Raw genomic sequence first — 17,897 nt, 5'->3', positions numbered from 1 at the left:
CTTTTGGCTTTATTCTGGACAGAATTCAGAAGCTTTGCAAATAGCTTGGTTACAACTGCATTAAGTTGTGACCATTAGTTGTAGCTGATTGTAGCTGATCAATCAAGCTGATACTTGGTTCCTATCATTATACTGGGGTCTGACTGCTGCTACTAAGGGAAAGACAAAGCATCTCATGCAGCAAATGTCTTTTGGTGGTCATGATCTCACAAACCACTGCACTATTGCCAGGTGTGCTTAGGGTTGTCACTGCACCTAGAGACAGAGAAACCCAAGAGCCAGGCAACAGCCTTCACCTTGAGGTCCAATTCTTACTGACCCAGCAGAACTGTATCTTCACCCAGAAAGGGAAAAATTGTTCAGAACGACTGACATGTAGTTAGACTAATAGTAAGGAACAGGGGGCTGTAAAAAGGGGAAGGGAAACAAAAAGGAGATAGAGGACATGAGGAGGCAGACAGTGATTTTTAGGCTCTATATGAGGATGGGCAACTCTTGATATGCCAAAACCACCTTGTACGCAAAGGTGCTCAGCAGACCTTGTGGAGGCAGGGCAGAAGCAGGTAAATCCCAGACCCGTATGGGAAATTAGCATCTTCCCACAGCTGCCTTGAGATGCACTGAAATGGATGCAATCAGAAAAGGACTTGGGGGTTTTACAGGCAAAGATGTACTCCCATCCCTCACATCCCACAGAGGAGGGGTAGAAACGTTTATGGGAGGAATTTAGTATTTCTAAGCTATTTTATAGAAAGCTTGAAAATTTTGGATGGGCAATATGTGGCTGAAGCTTAGGAATAGATTTGGGAAGGTTGTTTGCAGCAGAAGTATGATTTTGCAATGAGAAGATGAGACAACTCTGTCTACCAGCCTTCCTGATTTAGTAGTGCAGCACAGCAGCAATTAGAATCCTCATTAAAAATCATATGAAGAGAAGTGGAAACAGAAATGACTATATTTCAGTGGGAATAGAGCATAGGAAGTCAATAAAGACCTTGGGGAAGATGTCTTTTTTATGTTAGGAATAAAATAAATCGCAGTGATTTATAGCTCCATTTCTAGATTGCAGTGATAAAATTATTAACACTGCAGCTATAAGGCAAATGTATTTAATAAATATTTCTGTTCTCAGTGTGGGAAGGAACAGGATGGTAAATTATATTACAAGAGGAAGATGGACCATCAGTCCATTTATTACCGAAGAAAATGTTAAATAGTGTCTTTCAGGAATACACATTCTTAAATCAACAGGTCCAGTTTCATTCGAGAGCTTTAAAACTGCTAGTATAAGCATTCCATGGTCCACAAATATTAATTTCAGAGTGCGTGGGAAATTCCAGAAGTCTGTAGAAGTTCTGATCTTGTGTCAGGACGTATATAGGTAAAGGAAAAGTTATTGGCTGCTTAGTCTGATATCAAGTATAGGTCAAAGCATAAAACTAGATGAAGCTATATGTTATGGCTGATTGAATCCGTAAATTACTAACTACAAAAACCAGTAAATGAAAGGATAGAAATTTTATGAAAAATAGGTCACAAAGAAAAAAAGACAACAAATTTTAGTTCATTTTCTAAGAAAACTATGTTTGATTAAGTTAATTCTGTAAAATGTGGTAGTGTGATGACTAACTGAGGATCATCTGGCAAAATCACATGCCAGACATGAAATACACTAGCAAAAAGTAAAGTGTTGGTATGAAATCATTTTCATGTCTACTTGGATACCACTGCATATCAGTCGTGGTCAGGAAGTAAAGAGATCCATCACTGATCACATTTGTGAATGCCATTCAAAACAAATGCAGATTTACACCGTTGAATAGACAGCCAGGCAGAAGGAATGAAAGTTGTAGTTACAAAGTAAGGGACTTTGTCAGAGAAAGCTGCAGTCATGGAAAGCTTTAGGAGTCCATGTGGCCAAGGAAGCCCAAATAACCTCTCAGTGTAATGAAGAAGCAAAAAGAGGTAGTTTAGTTTTTATGTGAGAAGCAAGATGTAGAGTATGGGAATAAGGCAGATTTGCCTCTATATAGGCAGCTCCAACAAGAATGGTAAAGAAGCAGAAGGATCAGGAGGTCTGGGTTCCTCATTTCAGAATGAACATCAGGTTGTGGTAGAGGATGTTGATGACTCCTTGCAGGAAGAGTCGTAAAAAACTTATTACAAACAAGGCTGAATGAGTGCCGCGATTTGGTTTAATTGCCATTTACCTTCAAAAAATTTTGCAGAAAATGCTGTTTTGCAAACCTCTCTGCCGTGCAACGCAGGAGGGCACAAAGACAACCACTGTCTGAAAGCTCATCCTTGACAAGTTGTGATTGGAAATAAAGCAGAAATTGTGAACAGTAACGGAGATTAGCTGTTGGAAAAAATGATCGTAGAAAATGGTAGAATGATGTCCCCAAGTCACTTAATTGATTATCTGCCTTTCTGGAGGGTATACAGCAGTCAAACACAGACGACTCGACTTCCTCCAGTTTTTCAATAGCAAGATGTGCACAAACCATCAGGCGATAGGATCTAATGGTCCCTTCAGTCTGCAAATGAATACCATTTCAAATATTATCCCTATTTCAGCATAGCACATTTCTGTATTAGCAACATTTCATTTTTCTAGAAGTCTCAGACGTATCTCAGAATAAGTCAGAAATCTTCTGTCATTTTGAGTGAAACGAGCTGAAATTCATGCTGGTTTATCAGTGTGTATTCTGTATAATTTGTAAAAACACAACATAACTGGTTCTAGCAAAGCAAGCTTAACAGAAATACATTCGTATATAGAAAGTATGTCTAGGGAAAGAGTCAGCTTATACATAGGGGAGCTAGTGTTTGTGGGAGCAATCCCATGGTTCCCAGTGCTTATAAGCAAGAAAATGTGAGGTTTATCTCTTCTGCCTACTAAGCATATTCTATATTAACTTATCTGGAACCTCCTGAAATCTGCAAAGAAAATATTTAATGGGGTAGTTCTTATTCAAATACGAGCTTTGTCATGAGACTAAGAAATTAGGTTCAACAATTAAAGCTCATCAGTGCAAGAATAAGTAAGGAGGTCAGGATAAGCAGCATATGCTCATCAGAAGTGTATGCAATGGGGTGGGAAAGGCAGTCAAGTGCTCTGCAGCTCCTGTATCATTGCAAGCAAGAGGACCCCATCAAAGTGGAGGTAATGATCAAAGGATTTTAAAATCTGATTTCTATATTACAACTTGTACCCTCCAGCTTTGTCTCACTACTGAAATTAAAGCAGAGGTCTGATGTCCCTAATCCTTCAAGGATTGATAGTGTCTTGTGGAGGAGGAAAGCCAACAGTTTGGTAGTTATAAAGGTCACCATTAAAACCGGCTAATGGTGGGAGGCTTGGAGACCCTTTCTAAGGAGCTCTGAGGCAGCCAGGTGAGCTCCTGGAAAGCATGGCTTGACCTAGGAAGACATATCCCAGAAGCAGAACGATTAGATGTCTGTGAGTCCGCTCTGTGCAAGCACACTGTAAAAGTAGTGACAGTGTCCTTCTTCGAGAGAAAATATGAAAGGATGCCAAAGATTAAGCCACCCTGAGATAGAGTGGGGTTGTCAGCTCACACAAGGCAAGAACAAAAGAGGCATTTGACAGAACTGGAAAGAGACTTGAGTTGAAACCAAAGGATGGAAATGCCTTTTCATGAACTATTTAACTTAGACCACAGAATTCATTGACTCAAGAAGTTATTGAGACTGAGTATTAAAAAGATTTGAAGGATCAGATCTATATTACTGACAAAACCTATCCAGTTATACTAATAGATGGTAGAAGGAAAATGTTGGCAAGGAGATGAAACCTTATGCTTTGGGGCGAAGCTAACCTCTAATTAGCGATTAAAATGAGGCTTTCATGGGATGGGGAGATCTTGCAGCCAGCTAACAGGGAGAAGTTTCTTAGACTGTGTTTGGGAGCATCTGGTTTTGAACAGCAGCTGGAAGAATATGCAGGATTAAATCAACCACTGAACTACACAACTTGCCAATTCTTGTGTTCCAAAGCTGTTTTCCACTCCCCTGTCCCTGTCACAAGCAGTTTGTAATCTGAAAAGGAACATACAAATTAAGTAATAGTATTTCTTTTTAACAGTTAGAGAGTGAGTATGTTAGGACTGGGACTTTCTGAATGTTGCTACCTTGGAGTGGAGTTGGAGAGACTTAGATGTCTGCCCAGGCTGAATGGTCTTGCTCAAGTCTAGAAATAAAGCCTGTGGCAGAAGTGAAAAATGGACTGAGTTAATGAGATCTTTATTACAAAAAGGAGTATGTAAAGAGCAGATAAGTCCACAGGGAGAAGTACAGGGCAAAGTTGGATTTCTGCAGAAAGCAATATTGTTTTACCCTTAATCTCATAACATTATTGCAAAACCATCGTTTCGCCCATCTCTTACAGCTCCTTTGACTATGAGATAATGTCTGTTTTTGAGGTCAGTGGTTGCATTTTACTCTTCTGTTGTCTTCAGGTGGCAAGCTCCTATTCACTGGTCCAGGACCTGTAGAACTGCATGCTCATTCCATTCTGATATCTGATGGAGGAGAGCTCCAGGTGGGATCCTCTGAGGCCCCTTTCCATCACAAAGCACACATCTATCTCTATGGAAGCCTCCATTCTCCACCAATATTTCCATATGGGACCAAGTTCCTGGCAGTGAGGAATGGGACCCTTTCCATCCACGGTGAGTACATTTTTCCATCCCTTTAAAAGCAAATTGAATTAAAATCGAAAAAAAAAAAAAAAAAAAAAAAAAAAAGGAAAAAATAAAGCATGTGCTTGGAGAAAAAAAAAAGTTTTGGCTATGAACTTGGATATCTTATTACACTGAAGTATATGTTGAAATCAGTCTTTGGGGCCAGAAATTCATTGATTTTAATTCATTTTGAGACTTCTGTTCCTGCAGTATCTTAGGCACTAAAGCCCAGTGCTGTACCTCTGTAAGAGCACCCATACTGGCAGCAGAGTCATTTCGAAAATCTTGACCCTAAGAAGAAACTAGATGGCATCAAGTAGTTATGAAACCTTGGCACTCATTTAGGTGCATAGAAGTCTGGATTTGTGCATTTCTATCCCCAAATGAAAGTCTCCATCCCTTGGGAACCAGGCATTCATTCTCTGCTATGGGGGTTTGCTCTGCTATTGGAATGGGGCATCCTTTCTCCTCCTCTCCATTACAACTACGATGTTTCCTCCTCAGAGAAGGTGTGGATCTTGGGGTAGCCAAGAGTGGGTGGTCTGCCAGGCAAGTTCCATAGTGAAGCCAATGCCAAGTGTGCTGCAGTTTGCAGCCTGTGCCAGCTGGAGTGGGGATGCTACTTGTCTTCACAGCAGCAGCAAAGCACTCATGGCAGTGTGTTTTCCCCTTCTTCTTTAGCCTCCAGCCGTCTGTCTCTAGTGTTAGGAGCACAGCTGGCATCTCCGATGTCCTATCGGTCTGCACACTCACACCGGCTCTGCACAGGTTGTTGTCACAAATGACAAGCCCAGGGCTATGCAGAAAAACTGTGGCAGTGCCAAGAATTTCAGTTCGACATAACCACTCTGCTCTAACGACTGGGCTTTCCTCTGAAAGGAAGCCCCACAGAGCCCAAGTTGTACATTCCTATCAAGTGGGACAGGGGATCTAAAGGACAGAAATTGGCATAGGTTTGTGGGGGAATACAGGTTTCATGTTATGGGGTAGAATTATTGTGGTATAACCCAGCCCATTAACCACCCAGCCTTTCACTCACCCCACAACAAAGCGGGATGAGGGAGAGAATTGGGAAAAGGTAGAACACATGAGCTGAAATAAGAACAGTTGAATAGGACAGGAAAGGAAGGGAAAATAATAATAATAACATCCAAAACAAGTGATACACAAAGCTATTGCTCACCGCCTGCCGACTGATGCCCAGCCAGTCCCTGAGCAGTGGCCCCCAACCCCCAGCCAACTCCTCCAGTTTTATTGTCCCACAGGAAACCAACATGGTATGGGACATCCTTTTGGCCAGTCTGTACCAACTGTCCTGCCTGTGTCCCATTCAAGCTCCTTGGACCCCCAGCCTCCTCGCTGGCAGGGCAGCAGGAGAAGCTGCAAAGGCCTTGACTTAGCACAAACACTGCTTAAACATCAGGGTGTTATCAGCATTATTTTCCTCCTAAATCCAAAGCACAGCATCATACCAGCCGCTATGAAGATAATTAACTCTATCTCAGCTGAAACAAGGACAAGAATTTAGATACAGAGATTTTTTGAAGGGCTGTAAAATGTTGATATTAAATGCCAAATTCTTGTTGGAGTACTTTGGACGTGGAATTCGGGTCCCAGCTCAGCATGTGTTAGAATATTGGTGAAATGCACTCACGTCAAGCTCTTAACTTATGTGCTGTTTTTAAAGGCAGTGTGCATCTTAGGACAACAAATAAATAAATAAATGTCTGAATGCCTCATCTCCCTCACTTCTCTTCTTGCATGTCAACTTTCAGATCGGTAGGCATCCGTGTCCTCCAGCAGGGCTTGAACTTACCCTCTCCTGGCCTACAGGCAGAAATGTTGCCATCTGAGCGTTACTGACACGTTTGGCTCTCAGTCAAAAATAATGCAAGACACCAAGGGGGACGATCTGAGCACATAGGGAGCAAGCCGTGCTGCTGTGCCATGATCCTGTCAGTTCACCAGAGCCGAGCAAGGTCAGGCGAGGTCGGTGGTTGGAGGGCAGTCCGCGAGCAGATGCTTTTCTGAGTCAGGAGGGAGGAGTGGAAGCTGGAGAAGATGCCCCTTGCAGTAGCAAAGGAGGGGGGCTTCACTACACCTGGACTTGTGCTGACAGCCACGTCGTGAGCTCTTGACCACTTCGTCGAGACACAGCGAGGCTGAAATATTTAGTGCTTGCAGATGGCTTTAATAATTTCAGTAACTTGTTTTTAGCAGAAGGGAGTGTTTCTATCCCATTTCCTAGAGGGGCTCTGCGAAGAAGTGCTATTAGATCATCTAGGCTGAATTGACTGTCCTTTACTGGCCATTGAGTTTCACAGAGTTATCCCAGCTTTGAGTTCAGTAACTCACATTAGATTAAAGCATGCCTTCCAGAAAGGCTTGGTCTTTGTCTGAGAACATCAAGGGAAACAGAAGCCAGCATTTTCTGTGGAAGCTTGTTCCAGGGGATTAATTTGGTTAATCATCCATGTTTTTATTTTATGTTTTCAAGGGACATATTAAGATATCTGATTTGAATTTGCCTGATAAAGGCTTTTGCTGCATCCTTTCTGTGTCTTCTCCTTGTAGCTTAAAGAATCCTTCTTGGTTTGACCTCTGTAGGGAAGTCAGAATTTTGTCCTTACATTGTCAGAGCACTGCAAAAGCCTTGACTTCCTCGTGCTGTTTTGTTTTCTAGCAATGTGGGGAAAAGAAAACAACACTCCTTGGAGGTTGTGCCTCTTGTTTCCCTTCTGAGCCTACCTCATGACTAGCTTGTTGACTCTGTCTTCACACACAACCCATGAAATTACACAAGCAGGGCAGAAATACTTTCCACAGGGTTACCCTAGCGGTATGACTGAGGGAAGCACATCCAGGTGTCCACTCTCAAAAGGATTTGTTGCTAGTATATGTTTTACTCAGTGCCATAATTCTCAGCAATTATTTCCTGTGGAAACTGAGGGTGAGGTCTGTGTTGGCAGCCTAAGGCCTGAACCTGGTAAGCTCAAGCTTTCATCAGAACCACCCGACTCAGTTACAACCCTGCTTGTCTGCTACAAGTACCTGCTGTACGGAGGCATGTAGAAGGCAGCAAAGTCTGTGAGAACAGCACGAGCAGGGCTTGGGCCTTATTACAGAATAGTTGAGGTGGCAGGGACCCCTGAGTGCCCTGTCCCCACTGCCCCTGCAGGGTGCCCAGCCCCACGTCCCTGGGCTCGGGGAGCTCTCCCAGAAGCAGCCCCCAGCCCCTCTTGGGGCAGCCTGTGCCAGGGCTCCGGCACCCCTGGGCCCAGCAGTGCTGCCTGAGGGGCAGGGGGAGCCGCCGGGGCTCCAGGCTGGGCCCGGGGCCTCTGGGCCTGGCCCTGGGCACCGCTGAGCAGAGCCCAGCTCCGGCCTCTCCGCACCTCCCTGTGGGTACTGACGGCCATGGGGGAGCTCCCCCGGAGCCTCCTCTGCTCCAGGCCCAGCAGCCCCAGCTCTTGCAGCCACCCCTAATAGGAGAAATCCTCCAGTTCTTCACTGGACTCTCTCCAGCATGTCCATGTCTCCCTTGTACTGGGGAGCCCAGAACTGGTCCCAGCACTCCAGGTGTAGCCTCACCGGCACTGAACAGAGGGGCAGGATCCCCTCCCTCAACCTGCAGGCAGTACTTTGCCTAACACAGCCCCCTTTTTTTGCCCAAGGGCCCATCACTGTCTCACATTCACCTCAGTGCCCTTCAGGCTCCCCAGGTCTGTTTCTGCAGAGCTGCTTTCCAGCTGGGTGCCCCCAGCCTGTCCTGATGCTGGGCCTGTTCCTCCCCAGGCCAGGACTTTGGGCTTCTGCTTGTTGAGCTGCAGGTCTGTGTCAGCCCATCTCTCCTGCCTGTCCAGGTCCCTTTGCACAGCAACATTTCCAGTCATGTTTTGTACCCCGATGTATCCAGAAGTGAGAAAAGACATAGCCATGAAGCCACTTTTAAGCTTGGCACGCCATACACTCCCAGTGCATGGCTGCAATTAAGATTGATTCAAACCATGTAATCTGCAATTTAGCATTGAAGCAGTAGCAGCGCTGTAGAAAATAAGGCCAAAAGAAGTGCATTCTTTTGCTAGCTTCATATTGCTTACATCAAACAGAAATATGTTGTTCTGGCTCCAATTTAGCACCAGTCTGGCCTGTGGTATAGAACAAATTGCTGAGCATGTCAGCCTCTTTCATATCAAATACATATATGAAAGAGGCTGACATGCTCAGCAATATATGTGATGTATATACATCTACACGTATATGTATGTTATCGCAGATCAAAATCATTAAATAAGCAGTCTTTCAAATTCGGAGCTGTCTTGGGTGAAGACAGGAGTGAGTGCATTTTTAATTCCTTTTCTCCTTCAGACGAGGAGGTTTGGGGGATGCTTTGCAGCTATGGTTGACTTCAGATTGTTTAGTAAGCGCTGTCAGCTCCTCACTTTGATATGTTAATATGACTAAGGGTTTCCCACAGTTCCCTCGCGAGCAGCGGTCCTTTGCTCCGGTGGTTGTAGCAGGCTGGGAAATTTCACTGTTGCCTTTGGCTTTAGCCAACTCCCTTGCCAGTCAGAGCGTGCCACCCATAAACTGCCTGTCAATCACACGTCAGTTTTACAGGGGGGTTCAGTCAGCCGGGGCAACTCCACTTTTTGACAATGTAATTATGGCCCTCGCATCTGCAGTAGGGGCCTGAGCGGGGCTGGGAGACTTTTATTGATTGTTCAGAAGGGAAATTTATCACTGTCTCCAGCTCTGTTCGCACTTTATTCCCCAAGAAACTCTCCTGACAAACTTCAGGAGCGAGGGTTAGCATGGTGGCATTGGCTGTTCTTGTGCCTTTGTCCTTTCCAGTGAAATTGGGTTGGAGGCACTGGCAGATGCTGAGCAGTGGGCAGGGACAATATGTGGATACTGCGTACCTGGAGGTGCTGCATCAGTGGCTCAGGACACCCAACCTTTATAATACCCTGATTTTGTGGGCACAACACTCTTATGGATGGAAAAATGTTAAAGGCCTTTCCCGTTCTGCTCTATATTTTAGCAGTCCTGTGTCCATGAAGTCATTATTCTGTTGTGTCTTGTTGAAGCAAACTGTGCCTCATCTCAAACAAAGAGCAGCACTTTTGCTGTATTTTTACCTGAAACCTTGTTGGTACCAACACTGTGATGATCTGAGACATGAACATATGAGCCTGATACCTGCATTTTGACTAGTAATGCCTGCCTGTCCAACTAGATGGACGATGCTATGATTTGGATTTAATAATGTGCTACATACACTTTGTCCAAAGCCTGAAAGCTGAGGGGTAAAGAAAAATGATGCCCAGAGACCTTTTCATTTAATACCATGCCTGTTTCTAATCAACATAATTACAACAGGGGTGTCAGTGATCATTTCAGTCCCCTAATGTCACAGATAGTCCTGCTTCAAAGATCACCCCTGCACGTGAAATATTTGCAAGTGGATGCTGATGGTGGAAGATGACAGTAGGCAATTCTGCACTTCTTAAATTCCAGACTTCCTTGAAACCAAAGAAATCTTAAACATTTTCAGGGTTAACTTGGGCAAAAAGTGTTTTTATCAGTTGAACCCATTATTCATTTTAATCACATTTAATCAATAATAAACCACAAAATATTTGTGAGCTGTGTGCTGTGCTGTACAGAGCTTGTGCATTCCTCAAGAGAGCAGCCATTTAATCAAATGCTTCTTGCTTTTCCTCCATTAAGCAGTGTTACGTATCTGTGCTGAGTTTGAGATTAAGAGATCATAGACAACATGAGAGAATTTGTTCTGCTTTACTCGCATTTGAGAAAGAAAACTTCCCAGAGGGAAAAAAAAATCTTAGCGGAGGGATTCAAGATAGGGTGCAGAGATCTTCTAGAGATAAGACGTACTTTTTTACCTTACTGAAACATTTATATATTGAATACCTGTTATTTCCTAATAACTGAAATCACTGATTTGCACACCATAAATTCAAATTCCCTTTCACTCTCTGGGGTCACTTCCACGGGTTAGTTTTTTACATGTTAGTTGTTTTGTATGGTTGCAGGAGGCTTTTTGCCTTCTGCAATAGCATTTTTCCTTTCAAGACCTTGACTTGAACATGATGCATTAAAGCAGATGGCTCCTGAACAGAAGGCTAAGCTGCCTTGGATCCCCTTGTGTTCACTGGGGGTAAGAGACTGCACTTAGGCACTTCCCATGGAGTAACTAATGTACAATGACTTGTGCCTTCACTTTCTTATTCACAAATATAAGATGACCATTAGATTTTAAAGACCTAGCAGATGGGGAGAAAAAAAAAAACAAAAAACAAAAAACAAAACAGATCGTGTAAAGCTGAGCTCAGGGAGAGATGCTGTGTCTTTCATAGCTTGCCCTTCTTTCTAGCAGAAACACATTGATCATCTTTGATTTAAACTTAAACCACTCACTCCATATTTTGGTGCTAATCTTAATGAGGGAAACAATTGATGGGATGTAAAGGGCATGGGGAGATGGTCAATGACTGAGAGTAGCTAATATGTAGCTTGTGTTTCTTTGTAGAGAGGGAAGGTCTGTAGGTTACTACAAACACAAAGTCTGTATCAAATAGTCAAATAGTTGTCTTTTAAACCTTTGAATATAACATTGAAACATGCCCTGCAACTCTGGCTCCAACTTCAACCAGGAGACTGGGTGGAGGGAGAGAAGCTAACAACAAAAATTTGAATTCCTACCAAAGACAGGAGAAAGCCTGCAAACATTGGCAGGCTGAGAAACTTGGTCCCAGACCTGAGTTTTCACTGTGCTGCAGGCTGAGCAAGGCAGAGTCCTCCTTTTGGGTTCATCTTTGCTTTTCCTGCTTGTCTCATTCCCTTCCATCATGTGTCAGGGGTGTAGCAAAGTGATTTTAGCATTGAAGCAATCATGCCACCCCGCGTAACCGCTCCTGCTGGCAAAAGATTAACTGGCAATAATGCAAAATGTTAACAGCTGCGTGCAGCTCTCTAGGAGAATATGCAGTAGTTGGCTGCCACATTGGAAGCGTTTTGTTCCTGGTGTCAGTTTAAAGAGGATTTCCTTCATGGCACCTTTGGATGTGAGCTGTTTCCATAGAGTTTCTGTGGATCTGTTTGATCACATAGCCCTTCCTGGCCTCAGTAAGATGCTCCTTGCTTTCTTGAGGGTGCTCTTCAATAATATTTAGGTGGAACTGTCTTAAGGTGAAAATTGTAGTTTCATGAACAGGAAAAAAATCAGCAGGACTAGGTCATTTTTCAAGGATATTTCCTACTGAAGAAAATCAAAATGATTTACTTTGTCCTCTCTTTCAGATGATGTCAGATTTTTCTTCCCATTGGGAAAATGCAAAAGTGTTTAATTGTAGTATTTTGCTTTCATTTGTACTTTCACAGTATCATTTTTAATGCTATATCTGATTCATATCAACATTTCCACATTAGTGAAAGGTAGTGTTTTTACAGAGTAAAAATCAAAATGCTAAAACACTGAAGTGATATTAATACAAAGAGCAAAAACAGTCTAATGATTCCAAAAGTAGAATTTCTGCAGAAGCTTTCTTCTGTGGAAGACATTGAAGGTTTGGGTGATGTGAAATCACATTTTCTGGCTAGCTGCAGAAACAACTTATTCTGGATATAATATCACTCCTATTTAACATGGGTGGAGGAAGAAGTCACAGAGGTGCTGAAGCTGTGTCTTGCATCTGGCCTTGGATGAATGGGCCACCAAGTATGTTAAAAGTGAATGGTTAAAGACTGAGCTATGATGCACCTTTGTGCATCCTCATTGCTTTGACAGAAAATATCTGCTAGGTGGTGTGCCATGTCCTTGTGTTCCATGGGCAGCTTCAGCCCAGAGCTGCACCTGAATCTCCTGCCCTGGTGGTATGCAGCATCAGAGCCTCACCATGAAAGTGGCACACAATGGCTTTGGGCACAAGGACCTACTCAGGTCCACGTGAGACATCTCTGTAGGTCCAAATTTCCTGTCCCAGTCTTCCCACTGATTGCATAAAGCTCATGTCTTATACTGGACTTGGTTCCACACGGTGGGGACATCCGATGAGCTATGTTTTGAGCTAACGCTCAAGTCCCATCTAAAACACCCCTGTGCAGCACTTGAAAACTGATTAATGTCTGGGTGTCCTAAGGGTTAAAGAGCGGTTTCAAACAAGCAAGGACCTGCTGTTTTACCTCAGGGCACAAAAGAGAAGCTTTCTGCACTGGTTGTGGCAGGGAAGGTGCAGGAAAAGTGTCTGCATCTCCCCAAGAGCTGCCCACACACTGCAATTTGGCCTGCAGGACTCTATGGGGGTGGAAAGAGTTCTCCCACCTTCAGAACACAGGTGATCCCTGTCGTTTGAAGCCGCCTAGCGTGAACACACACACAAAATACAACAGACTACTCTTGCTGCAAAACCAGCTCGAAATGTTATGCATATGCTTAGGGAGTATACCTTGGACTGGAACTAGGGGAGGGCAAAAGTAAGGTGATGACATTCAAGTGGAGAATGTGTGCCAGAGAACTTGTCTGAGGGCTCATGGTTCAGGTGGATGTTTTAAAGTAAATGAGAAACTGGAGGGAAGCAGCTCTTATTCTTCGTTTTCTGATTTTCTTCACTTTATGGTCAATGACTGGACTAACCACTGCTAGAGATCATGCAAGTGGCACATTTTAAAAGAAAATGCTTTAACTTCTAGCTAGCCCTGAGGAGGTTGACAGTTGGACTCGAAGACAGGTCCCTTCCAACTGAACTACTGTTCTGTTCTGTTCTGTTCTATTCTATTCCATTCCATTCCATTCCATTCCATTCCATTCCATTCCATTCCATTCCATTCCATTCCATTCTATTCTATTCTATTCTATTCTATTCTATTCTATTCTATACTACCAAATCCAAGTTCATGTCATGACACAATTTCTCCTTGTCCTTAACTTAAGGATCCAGAGCTTTGAGGTCTGTTAGACCACAGGGGGCTGTAGAAACACAGACCAGGAAGGCTTTCTGGAAAAGATATCCTATTACTTTTAACTTAAGGTAGTTTTTAAATTGATTTTATTTATTTATTTATTTATATTTATTTATTTTATTAACTGTGAACCAGCAGCATCAGAAAGTCTCTGTCCTGGATCTTAAAATATTTTTTTTAAATCTCTTTTTTTTTTTTTTTTTTTTAAGCAGCCATTTCCAATGGCTGTATTGCCATTTATCACTTTGACATTTGGAAATTTTTGGAATGGACAAGCTAAATTTGAATGGGCAGTTCAATCTGGATAAAGAAAAGTTAATAATAAGGGAATATGACAGTGGAGAGGAAGCTGGATTCCTTAGGCCATCTGACACCTGAAATGCTGCAGTAAATTGTGTTGCTTTTTATTACCAGAGACTATATTGTGTTTTTGTTTTGTTTTGTTTTGTTTTCTGTTTTTGCCTTTTCTATTCTTTATTTTTTATCATCACTGTAATACATTGAATTACATTTTTGACTCTGTCTCTTGCAACATTCCTTTATTTTGGGGAAATGTAAACTGCTTGTTTCTTTTTGCTTTGTTCATGGGAATTGAAAGATCTTATTCTCATTTACACTAAAGATTTACAATGTAGCTGCAACAGATTGACAGATTATCTGCAGAATAACTTGTATAGTAACGGTAAGTAGATTGTGTGTCTGAGCCCTGCAGTTCTTATAAATTCCTTTTGTGGTATAAAGAGATCTCATTACCTCAACTTTAAAGCTCCAGGAAACCGTCAAAAGGTGTAAAGAGCTTTATAGTCTGTCAACACTGCAAACCAAGTCTACGTTCATAAGCTGAGTTAATTAATTTATGTTAAATAGGAGTGGAGAGATGTAGCAGGATTCTGGCCCTGTGTACTCAGAGAAGGGTTCAAAGCTTGCAGTCCCATGCAATGCATCTAGAAGAAGATGATTGAATCATTTAAACAGCTTCTGGGAGAAAGACCAATGGTCCTGTGGCAGGCTTAGGGATGGAGTCAGTTTGTATTTAAAGTCATTTCAAGAGTCTGCTTTCTACCAACGCTGCTGTTTGTAATCCAGACTCTCCAGCTCTGCTTGATTCTGGTTGTTCCTCACACTGGTTGCTGTGAGGATTGGACAGGAGGTTCCCTGGGTATCTTATGCTAGGTGACAGCACCTTTTCCAAAAAATCTTAGGCTGTAGACAGAATTTCTTGTATCCCTAGAGATAAGTATGCTCAGACATACCTTGCTGTGTTTGTGAAGGTTTGATGGGATTTTGAGACATTTCTGTACAGCCCAAATTCTCATCTCTGTTTGAAGCTCTTAGAAGTAAGAAAAATCAGTTAGTGATGTCATATGGCATCCTACATGGATTTATAAAATGTTTTATGGAGGGACTGTAAGAAATTAAATTGATAGCATTTTTCTTTTTCTATACTCGACATAGAAAAGACAGCATCATTATACACAACAGAATTACCTTGTTCTTATTCTTAGTAATGATACTGAGCCTATACATGACTGCATGTCCACATTATGCTTCTGACAGGAAGCATAAACCGGAGTCCTGGAGCCACGATGTTCTTTATGCTACAAATTGTGATTAATGTTGACTTTGGAATTTGTTTTCAAGTCACTCTTGTTTTTGGGTTGTCATTTGATAACTTGGTTCTTCTCAGTATTTAAGTGTGTTTCCGTCAAGTCACTTGGTAAAATGTTCATTTCCTCCTTTGCCTGCAATAACATGTTGTTTCTAAAGGGTCTGTCCTGTCCCCTTAGCATGAAGGCTGTCCTGCTTTAGATCTCAAGATGTGTTTTCTTCCAATCTGAGCTCAGTTAATTATTAAAAATGAGTTCAATAATTAAGGAGTGATACAGATTCATCTATTTTTCAGCACTTTTGAGTGTTTCTGCTCGCAGTGCTTTTGGGGGGAAGAAATTACTTAAATATGCCATGACTGTTGGTCTTTTAAACCTTCCACCCTGAAACAAGTCATTTATTTACCTGTTGCACAACCCAGTTCCAGTCACTGAAGGTCATTTTCTTTACCTGCAGTTTTTTTTTTTCCTTTTTTTTTTTTTTTTCCTTTTTTTTTTGTTTTTTCTTGAAGTCAAGTTTATTTTCAAAGGAAAACAAGACAGAAGGTTCTGGGCCTCCAAAGGGTGACCCTGCAGGCTGAATTCAGTGAAAGGGGTTTTCATTCTGGGGATCCTCTTTTAGCTGTTCATGATCTTTGTAGAAAGAGTCCATTGGTTGTTTGAAGGAGAAAAGCTGCTGAAGACCTCTGGGAATCAAGGGTTGACTCCAGGATGGAGATCATGCCCTCCTGAGATGTTCACCAGCACATTTCTCCTGCCTGTGTAGAAGATGGATGCAGAACCACCTCCAACCAGTGGTGAACCCTACCCAGTCAGCCCACCTCTTGTAGGTGAACAGGAACCTGGCAACTTCTTCAAGAAGCAGGAGCAATGTAATTTGGCTGTCTGCTGTGACTGGTGACTGCTGTGTGATTTCCAGATCCTTGTGGATTTAGGCAGCTATGGAAGGTTTGGAGATCCAGACATAAAGGGGACAATCCTGCTCCCACCAGAGATGAATTAGAAGAGCTCCTGAGTGAAACAGAACAAGATGCTGGCTGACCTGAGGAGTTTCTTTAGTCACTATTCAGACTTAAATAGATTCCTAAATTCTCCGATGCATTTAAAGAGTGTATATTGGTACTTGCTGAGACCCAGCATAGGACCTGCATCAGACCTATTTATGTCTTTCTGGAACAGCAGCTAGAGGATAATCAGACATCCAAACTGCCTTTTTAAAAAAAAAGTAAATACAAACATATATATTTTTTCCTAATAAAATCTACTATAAGTGTTGAAAATTGGAAGTAAGAAATCTTACACATAAAGACAAAAATACCTCATCCCAGCAAAACAGCTGGGAAAAAAGGTAAAACTGGAATGGGAGACAGAGAAGGAGGCTGAGAGCTTAATAAGAGGTAAATAAAAAGGGAGGGTTGGGAGGCGAAGTTTTAATGCCTTCAATAGTCTTCTTTTAGAATAGGAATACTTGGAAATATTTTTCATAACAAATTTTGTTTCTGAACCTGGAAGTGGAAAAAAGCCTGAACCAGGCCTGTTAGAGCTTATTTAGAATGCGAAACGGTGATTTGCACCTCTTAATGATAAGAGTTGTTGCCCAGCAGTGTTTTTGTAATGATTGCTGTAGTATGTATGTGACAGATGTACACAATGGGAGGCAGTTGTGTGCCTGGACACAGATGCACACAAACACACACACTAACGCATGCACATGAATTGGTATTACGAGCAAAATGTCCAGCACTGGAGAAAAACTCTATGCTGCTCAACATGCAGATGGCTGCTGTCAGTCGTTCGTTTTTATGGGAGTCCTAAAAATTCATGAGGTTCACTCAATGAAAGAAGGTAAATGAATAATGATGATGAGATTGCTGCTAGTAAAAGAATGCATGTAGGCAGATATCAAGGGGATTTTTTTTTTTTTTGAGTCAGCTGTGATTGTTGAAGAGGGAGACGTACAAGGTGCCAGTCTTTGTGCGGAGGGGACAAAATGTCCTACCTTTTGGTTCTTAGCAAGTTGCATTCCCTTTGTACTGGCATAAAGTTGCAGGGTGCTGATGGAAAGGGGTTCCTCCAACAGTGTGGAGCTCTCCTTGAATTAATGACTGCTCTACTGCCCTCTCTTGCTTCCCCTCAAGGAATTGAGGAATTGTTAGGACTTTCTGGGAAGGATGGGATGTCCACCTCTGTGTTCTCTCTGGTTTTCCTTTCTGTCTTAGATGATGATTGCATATAAGCATGGTTTTATTATTAAAAATATACTAAATACTTGATATTTCAGTATTATTGATTTGTAGGCCTCTTCTAAGGAAAGTCTTCATTTAATACATGAACAGTGCTTACCATACCAGGATGTTCAATGGGGGGAAGATGAGATGAAGCTGTCAGTACTTGCCTCAAGACAACCAGAAAGGGTCATCAAGAAGGCTCTCTCACTACTTCAAATGTCCTATCTCTTCCCTTTGCACCAGTATCCTCCCACTCTTTGTATCACATCAGCTCTGAACTGGAAGGAGATGAGCACCTTGAAAGGGTGATTCATTCCTACTACTTCTGACACCCCTACTGGGGTGGACTGAATGCATTTCTGGAGCAGTCTGTG

General features: G+C 42.4%; 1 protein-coding gene across 9 annotated transcripts in view; it reads left to right on the top strand.

The window, feature by feature from the left end:
* PKHD1 (PKHD1 ciliary IPT domain containing fibrocystin/polyductin) overlaps window positions 1-17,897 on the top strand; it is a 252,325-nt gene that overhangs the window by 90,332 nt on the left and 144,096 nt on the right. For all 9 annotated transcript variants that reach the window (XR_011095438.1, XR_011095437.1, XR_011095439.1 and 6 more), the window contains one exon: window positions 4,482-4,694. Coding sequence is in view for 6 of the 9 variants with exons in the window: in XM_068678848.1 (XP_068534949.1) it covers window positions 4,482-4,694 (213 nt within the window). In the remaining 3 variants the exon portion in view is untranslated. The remainder of the gene's footprint in view (window positions 1-4,481; window positions 4,695-17,897) is intronic.

This window comes from Anas acuta, chromosome 3 (genome assembly GCF_963932015.1).
Source record: "Anas acuta chromosome 3, bAnaAcu1.1, whole genome shotgun sequence".
Taxonomy (NCBI): domain Eukaryota; kingdom Metazoa; phylum Chordata; class Aves; order Anseriformes; family Anatidae; genus Anas; species Anas acuta.
The sequence above is the reverse complement of the archived record's forward strand: the minus strand, read 5'-3'. Positions and strand labels throughout refer to the sequence as shown.